Here is an 8,992-nt window from a genome sequence, read left to right as displayed (position 1 = left end):
GGTGTATGGAGATGCCAGGTAGCCAGGCTTACAGTATGTATGGAGATGCCAGGTGTGTCCAGCCCAAAGCAGTGCTGGGACAGTAGTTAGGGCCTGGCAGTATGTATATGGAGATGCCAGGTGTGAACAGGCTTCATGCATGTATGGGAGGAGCCAGGTGTGCGTCCGGCCTCACAGCATGCGGGGAGATGCAATCAGCCTACAGGCCCACAGTATGGGCGCGGGGAGACAGGCCTACAGTATGTAGGGAGATGCTGGCTCATGCATGTATGGGGAGATGCCAGTACAGTGTAATGAGATGCCAGGTGTGTAGCACAGGCCTACAGTATGTATGGGAGATGCCAGGTGCAGGCCTACAGTATGTATGGGAGGACAGGTGTAGTCAGGCTCATAGTATGTATGGGAAGCTTGTGTGTGTCCAGCCTGCCAGCATGGGTGGGGAGACAGGCATTGTGTCTACAGTATGTATGGGAGATGCCAGTGCAGCCAGGCCCACAGCATGGCGGAGATGCCATGCAGCCAGGCTCACAGTATGTATGGGAGATGCCAGTGTAACCCAGGCACACAGTATGTATGGGAGACAGGCAGCCAGCTCACAGTATGTATGGGAGACAGGTGTAGCTACAGGCCCACAGCATGTATGGGAGATGCCAGTAACAGCCTACAGTATGTATGGAGATGCCAGGTGTAAAGCCAGGCCCACAGCATGGCGTGGAGCTGTCAGGTGTAGCCAGCATACAGCACATGTGGAAATGCCAGTGCAGCCAGGCCCACAGCATGTGGGCGGAGAGGCCAGGTGTCCAGGTAAAAAATACAGTATGTATGCTGGGAGACAGGTAGTTAGGCCTAGCAGTGGCGCGGGAGATTAGGTGTAACAGCACACAGTGTATAAGGGAGATGCCAGGTGTAGCCAGGCATACAGTGTTACATGGAGAGGCCAGGTGCAGCTGCGGCCCACAGTATGTGGCGGGGAGATGCCAGGTCCAGCCAGGCCCACAGTATGTAGCGGGGAGATGCCAGGTCTGAAAGCCAGGCCTAAGGCATGTGTGGGCTGGAGATGCCAGGTGTAAAACAGCCTACAGCACGCATGGGAGATGCCAGGTGCAGCCAGGCTCACAGTATGTATGGGAGATGCCAGTGCAGCCAGGCTCACAGTATGTAAGGGGAGATGCCAGGGTGGAGCCAGCATACAGCATGTGTGTGGAGATGCCAGGAAGCCAGGCCTGCATGTGGGAGATGCCAGGCAGCCAGGCCCACAGTATGTGGGCAGAGATGCCAGGTGTAGCCAGGCCCACAAAATGATGGAGATGCCAGGTAGCTTGTGCCCACAGCATGTGTGGAGATGCCAGGTAGCCAGGCCCAAGGTATGGGCGGGAGATGCCAGGTAGCCAGGCCCGCATTGCGGCTGGAGACGCCAGGTAGCCAGTACAGCATGGGCGGGGAGATGCCAGGTAGCCAGGCCTGCTGGTGGGCGCGGGATGCCAGGTGTAGCCAGGCCTACAGTATGGCGGGGAGATGCCAGGTGGAAACAGGCCTGCATTATGTGGGTGCGGGGAGACGCCAGGCAGCCAGGTCTGCATTACGGCGGGAGACAGGCAGCCAGGTTCGCATTATGGGCTGGGAGATGCCAGGTGTAGCTGCGTCTGCATTATGTATGGGGAGATGCCAGGTGTCCCCAGGCCCACAGTAATGTATGGGAGACAGTGGAAGCTGTACCAGTATTGTATGGGAGATGCCAGGTGCAGCTTTCAGGCCTGTATTGCAAAGGGGGATGCCAGTGTAGCCAGGCCTGCATTATGTATGGGAGATGCCAGGTGTAGCCAGGCCACAGGCGTATGGAGATGCTGTGCAGCCAGGTCTGCATTGGCGATGGAGATGCCAGGTAGCCAGGCCCGCAATTATGTATGGGAGATGCTGTGTGCAGCTTGCCTGCATTATGTATGGGAGGACAGACAGCCTATTATAAAGTGGGAGATGGTAGCTATGCTCACATTATGTATGGAGATAGGTAGCCAGGCCTGCTGAAAGATGTATGGAGATGCCAGGTGTAGCCAGCCTACAGCAGGGCGGGGAGATGCCAGGTGTAGCCAGGCCTCAAGGCAAGTGGAGATGCCAGGTAGCCAGGCCTATGCATGTATGGGAGACAGGTGTAGCCAGGCACTGCATTATGTATGGGAGCCAGGTGCAGCTGGTACTACAGCATGTATGGAGATGCCAGGTGTAGCCAGGCTCACAGTATGGCGGATGCCAGGTGCAGCCAGGCTCACAGTATGTATGGAGATGCCAGGTGTAGCCAGTCTGCATTATGTATGGGAGATGCCAGGTAGCCAGGGCCTACAGGTATATGGAGATGCCAGGGTGTAGCCAGGCCTACAGTATGTATGGAGATGCTGGTGTAGCCAGGCCCACAGGCATGTATGTGAGATGCCAGTTGCAGCCAGGCCTACAGTATAAAAGGGGAGATGCCAGGTGGAAGCACAGGTTCAGACAGGAAGTGGGGAGACGCTGTAGCCAGGCTAAGACATTATGCAAGGGAGATGCCAGGTGCAGCCAGGCTCACAGTATGTATGGGAGACAGGCAACAGGCCCACAGTGCTGGTTAGCGGGATGCCAGTGCAGCTGAGGCATGCAGTGGCTGGCTATGGAGATGTGCCAGGTGTAGCCAGGCCTGCCAGTATGTAAGTGGAGATGCCAGGCTCCACAGGCCTAGCAGTATGCATGGAGATCCCAGGTTCAGCCAGGCCAACAGTATGCATGGGAGATGCCAGGTCTAGCCAGGCCTACAGCATGTATGGAGATGCCAGGTGTAGCTGGTGCCTGCTGGTGCACGACAAGTGGGAGATGCCAGGTGTAGCCAGGCTCACAGCATGCAGGAGATGCCAGGTGGCCAGGCTCACAGTATGTAAGTGGGAGATGCCAGGTAGCCAGGCCTACAGTATGTATGTGGGGAGATGCTGTAGCCAGGTTCATTATGTATGGGAGATGCCAGGTGGGCCAGGTGCAAGGTATGTATGGGAGATGCCAGGTGGTTGTGCCTACAGTATGTAAGGGAGATGCCAGGTGTAGCCAGGCCTGCATTTATTTTTGGGAAAGATGCCAGGGGTGGTGCCACAGGTCTGCATTATGTATGAGATGCCAGGTGTAGCTAGGTCTGCATTATGTATGGAGATGCCAGGTGTCCTGGTGTTCCACAGCAATGGGCGGGAGATGCCAGGTGGCCAGGCCTGCATTATGGGCGGGAGACGCTGCAGCCAGGCCTGCATTACAGGCGGGAGATGCCAGGAAACAGGTCTGCATTATGTATGGAGATGCCAGGTAGCTGGGCACTACAGTATGTATGGGAGATGCTGTGTGTGTAGCCAGGTCTGCATTATGTATGGGAGATACAGGTAGCAGGCATACAGGCATATGGGATGCTGGTGTAGCCAGGCCTACAGTATGTGGCATAGGAGATGCTGGTGTGGGCTTGTGCCCACAGCATGGCAAGGGAGATGCCAGGTGTGTCCAGGCCACAGTATGTATGGGGAGATGCTATAGCCAGGCCTACAGTATGTATTGGAGATGCCAGGTAGCCAGGCTCACAGAGGTATATGGGAGCTACAGGTGTAGCCAGCACAAGCAGTGCTATATGGAAGATGCCAGTAACAGTGTGTGGGAGACAGGTAGCTAGGCTTGGCTGTATGTATGGGAGATGCCAGGTGGGGTCCAGGCCTAAAGTATGTATGGGGAGACAGGGTTAGGCCTACAGTATGTATGGGAGATGCCAGAAGAAACCACAGTATGTGCGGGGAGATGCCAGGTGAAGTCCGGCCCACAGGTATGTGGGAGATGCTGTGTAATCAGGCCCACAGTATGTAAGTGGGAGATGCCAGGCACAGGCCTACAGTATGTGGAGACAGGTGTAGCCACCATGTATGGGCGTGGAGATGCCAGTAGTCAGGCTCACAGTATGTGGGCGGGGAGATGCCAGGTGTGTGTCCTGGCCTACAGTATGTATGGGATGCTAGGTGTACAGTGTGTATTTGAGATGCCAGGTGCTTAGTTCACAGTATGTATAAGGGAGATGCCAGGTGTAGCCAGCTCACAGTATGTATGGAGATGCCAGGTGGAAGTCAGGCCTACAGATGTATGGAGATGCCAGAAATCCAGGCCTACAGTATGTGGCGGGATGCCAGGTAGCCAGGCTTCATATGTATGGGAGATGCCAGGTGTAACAGGCCTACAGTATAAGTGGGAGATTACAGGCCTACAGAGTGGGGCGTGGGAGATGCAACCAGGCATACAGTATGCGGGGAGACAGGTGTAGCCAGGCCCAGTGCATGTATGGGAGATGCCAGAAACAGGCCTGGCAGTATGTGGGTGGGAGATGCCAGGTAGCCAGGCCTACAGTATGTATGGGAGATGCCAGGTGCAGCTGGTACTACAGCATGGGCGGGAGCTGTCAGGGTGGAAGCAGCATACAGCACATATGGGAAATATGCTCACAGTATCGCATGGGAGAGGCCAGGTGTGTCCAGGCCTACAGTATGGGAGATGCCAGGTAGTTAGGGCCTACAGTATGTATGGGAGATGCCAGGTGCAAAGCCAGGCACACAGTACATATGGGAGATGCTGTGTAACAGGCATACAGCACATATGGGAGTTTTGCAGCCAGGCCCACAGTATGTATATGGGAGATGGTCCAGCCAGGCCTACAGTATGGGCGTGGAGATGCCAGGTCTGTGCTCACAGTATGGGCGGGGAGATGCTGTGTAGCCAGCCCACAGCATGCATGGAGATGCCAGGTAGCTTGTACTACAGTATGTATGTGGGATGCCAGGTACAGGCTCACAGGCGTGGCGGGAGATGCCAGGTGAGCCAGGCACACAGCATGTGTGGAGATGCTGTAGCTTGTACCACAGCATGTGTGTGGAGATGCTGTGTGTGCAGCCAGGCCCACAGCATGTATGGAGACGCCAGGTAGCCAGGCCTACAGCACGTGATGGGAGATTAGGCAGCCAGGCCTACAGCATGTGTGGAGATGCCAGGTAGCCAGGCCCACAGCATGTAAGTGGAGATGCCAGGTGCAACAGTCCGTATTATGCATGGGAGATGCTAGGTGTAGCCAGGTGTGGCAGTGTAAGTGGAGATGCCAGCAAAGCAGGCTACAGCATGGGCGGGGAGATGGTAGCCAGGCCTAAGGCATGTATGGAGATGCCAGGTGCATGAAATGCATTATGTGCATGGGAGACAGTAACAGGTCTGTATTATGTATGGAGATGCCAGGTGGGCTTATGGTTCAATATGTAAGTGAGATGCTAGGTAGCCAGGTCTGCATTATGGGCGGGAGATGCCAGGTGTCCCTGAGGTCACAGTACGATGGGAGATGCTGTAGCCAGGCCTGCATTATGTAAGGGAGATGCCAGGTGCAGCCAGGCCTGCATTATGTATGCGGGGAGATGCAGCCAGGCCTGCATTATGTATGGGAGATGCCAGGTGTAGCCAGGCCCACAGGCATGTGGGCGGGAGATGCCAGGCAGGCCAGGTCTGCATTATGTATGGGAGATGCCAGGTGTAGTCAGGCCTGTGCTTATGTATGGAGATGCCAGGTAGCCAGGCTCAGCATTATATGGGAGATGCCAGGTGTAGCTGAGGCTCATATTAAGTGTATGGGAGATGCCAGTGTAGCTGGTGTTTACATTATGTATGGGAGATGCCAGGTGCCAGTGGCCCATGGCATGTATGGGAGATGCCAGGTGCAGCCAGGCCTACAGGCGTGTGGGAGATGCCAGGTAGCCAGGCCCACAGTATGTATGGGAGACAGGTAGCCAGCTCACAGTATGGGCGGGGAGATGCCAGGTAGCCAGGTCTGCATTATGTATGGGAGATGCCAGGTAGCCAGCCTCACAGTATGGGCGCGGGGAGATGCCAGTGTAGCCAGGCCCACAGCAGGCGGGAGATGCCAGGTAGCCAGCCTACAGTATGGCGGGGAGATGCCAGGTAGCCAGGTCTGCACATGTATGGGAGAGCAGGCACAGGCTCAGCAGGGGCGGAGACAGGTGTAGCCAGGCCTACAGTATGCGGGAGATGCAGTGCAGCTGTACCAGTATGTAAGTGGGAGATGCCAGTTGTGCCAGGCTCAAGCAGTATGTATGGGAGATGCCAGGTGTGGCCAGGCCTGCATTATGTGGGCGGGAGATGCCAGGTGTCCCCAGGCCTGCCAGTATGGGGAGATGCCAGGTAGCCAGGCAAACAGCATGTATGGGGAGATGCCAGGTGCAGCCAGGCCTGCATTATGGGCGGGGAGACAGGCTCTGCAGCATGTAAGTGAGATGCCAGTGTAGCTAGGTCTGGCATTATGTATGGGAGATGCCAGGTGTCCCAGGCCTACAGTATGTATGGAGAAGCAGGTCTGCATTATGTATGGGAGATGCCAGGTAAAAACATGTTTTGTAGTCTACTATAAAAATGGTACTGGCTCAGTGATAAAGAAATTATATAAACCCATTAAAACAACTGTTTGAAATAAATAGATTAACACTCACCATTCCACGCTGGCTGTTTGTGTAGATCCCATTTTCCTCTCCCCTGCCACTGATGAATGTCATGAAGATGATGATGAAGGTGGTTGAGGGCATTTGGGAGTCATAACAAGCACGAGGAGGACAGTTGTTCTGAGAGCAGAGTAGCACACGTGCGAGACGGACAAACTCTTAGCCCAGACTGAGGCAGGGAGGCGGCGCGCATGGGCCAGCCTCCCAGGACAAGAGAGACATCTTGCGGGATGCCCCAAAACTCGCACACTCCCCGGACTGGCCGTGAAAATGCCAGCAACTTTAAAATTACCCGCAGATATTCTTGGGTTTCTCCAGGGTGTCATTTGTAAATACTGTATTGTAATTCATAATTCATCATATGCTTCTTAAGTCTTTAATATTTCCATCCATCAATCTTTCCAAAGGTTTTCTCACCTTACATTTTATTCACTTTTTTATTCTTTAGTCAAACATTTCCATTAGTTCTTTACTATAGTGCTGAGTTATTCTATTGTTTCCATTTTTGACTAAATTGTCCTTTGACAGTTTCTGAACACTTCATCATGCAGGCTTATTGTATGTATCGGTAAAATCCGTATCAGCTTATGTTGTATACAGGTACAGTATTTGTATATTGAAATTATGTTGCCTCTTAACATTACAGATGAAATAGAAGCACCCATAGGATACAAGGACTGGCATGACCATGCACGGTTAGCAGCAGAGAGTCAGCAGCATGGTCCAGGAGAGCAAGGTCAAGCCTATAATCTCCCCTCAAAATATCAGAATGAGAAGGACCAACTGTACAAGGTTAATGGGTTTAATGCTGCGGGCTCTGATGATATAGCTCTGAACCGCTCTCTGCAGGACATCCGCCACCCAAAGTAAGTTTACCATGCAGGTATTATATTACTATTACTGCATTTAATATACTCTGAGACAAGTAGTGTTATATTCATTGTACACCCCCCTCCATCCCATAAATAAAATATGGCCATCAACAAATCACAGTCTGTTTCATATTTTGGTAACTGGTACTTTATTTGAACTGTATAGTAGTAATCACTCTTATCTGTCTGACCATCAACAGTTCACAGTCAGCTTCATAACTTGGCAACTGGTACTCGAGTTGAATAAGAATATGCTTCTAGCCAATAACTGCCTGGTCATTATTATATTATACTTTTTCTTTTCAGATGTAAGGAAAAAGTTTATTTAAACTATTTACCAACAGCATCAGTAGTAGTACCTTTCACAATGAGCACTGGACAACCCTGCTACGCACAGCTATTTCTGCGATCAACCGCTCACCAGACTCTCTTCTTCTTGAGGTCATTCTTGTGGATGATGCCAGCACAAAAGGTCTGCAATTCTAAACTGCTTTTTAATGTTGATATAGTCTAAGTGGTCTCCTTCGTGTACTGGTATCCCTAAACTTGTAGTCAGCAGAAAAAGGGATCTTCACCCTTGGTCCTAATGACCTTCAAATTGACCACTGTGACTGAAGTCGTGTTCATTTGGTAGGATTGGTATTTCTGATTGTGTGAAGCAGTGTGTAACAAATATGATATATCCTTTATGTCATGCAATTAAATGAAGGAATTAACTGTAATACATCGAAGACCATAACAAAAAACTTACAGTATTATATTATTATATACAATAGGGTCACAGGCTACGCGTATCCATAGTACACGACCTCGCTTATATGTGTCTGACCCCCTGAATTGCCCTTACGCTTGGGTCTTGCTCTCACATGAGCCAAACCATCCCAGCATCTCGCTAGCTCAGCATGTTTATCACTTGTGGAGTGAACATATTTGTGGGGGCATTGGGCTGTAACTGTGTCACCAACTCGCCACCCAGCTGCACTCCCTCCCCCGACATCATGGTATACTCACACACGTCTCTGAGTCAGCTGAGAGACTGCCTGGCTGAAACCCATCACATTTGGGAGAGGATGGTTTGACTCTTTGTACATTTAAAGTGTTCATATGGTACAGTTGCAGAAATGTGTTCCTACACCCCTGTGGTAACCTGTGTCTCAAAGGGCACCGTCAGGTAGTATAGTCTAGACGTGTTTTTGTGCTCGGTCGGAAAATGTCGTACTGCAAAACTGAACAACGAGTTAGCATCATATTTCTCGTTAAATCTAAGAAATCTGCTACGGAAACTTTTCAATTATTGACTGAGGCTTACGGTGAAGATTGCAAGTCTCTTGCACGCTTTTGGAATGGCACAAACGATTTTCGGATGGCAGAGAAACCGAAAAAAATGATGACCGCCCAGCCGTCCACAAACAGCAGTTCCCGATGACAACATTGAAAAAGTACGAGATGTGATTAGAAAAATCGCAGTTTGGGTGTTCGAGCAATAGCTGAGAAAGTTAAATTAGACAGGGAAAGTGTTCGGCGATTTCTAACGGATGAATTGAACATGATAAACGTTTGTGCAAAAATGTTTCCAAAAATGCTCTC

At 51.6% G+C, this 8,992-nt stretch overlaps 1 protein-coding gene across 1 annotated transcript in view; it reads left to right on the top strand.

Annotated features, from left to right (window-relative positions):
* Positions 1-7,179: 7,179 nt before the first annotated feature.
* Positions 7,180-8,992, top strand: part of LOC121876428 (N-acetylgalactosaminyltransferase 6-like) — a gene marked incomplete at its 5' end in the record, with an annotated part of 53,658 nt that continues 51,845 nt past the window's right edge. The window contains 3 exon segments of the mRNA XM_042381508.1: positions 7,180-7,399; positions 7,712-7,764; positions 7,767-7,877. Coding sequence (XP_042237442.1) covers positions 7,180-7,399; positions 7,712-7,764; positions 7,767-7,877 — 384 coding nt within the window.

The sequence above is a fragment of the Homarus americanus genome, unplaced genomic scaffold (assembly GCF_018991925.1).
Source record: "Homarus americanus isolate GMGI-L3 unplaced genomic scaffold, GMGI_Hamer_2.0 scaffold10884, whole genome shotgun sequence".
Lineage (NCBI taxonomy): Eukaryota > Metazoa > Arthropoda > Malacostraca > Decapoda > Nephropidae > Homarus > Homarus americanus.
Note: the sequence above shows the minus strand (reverse complement) of the source record. Positions and strands in the feature narration are given on the sequence as shown.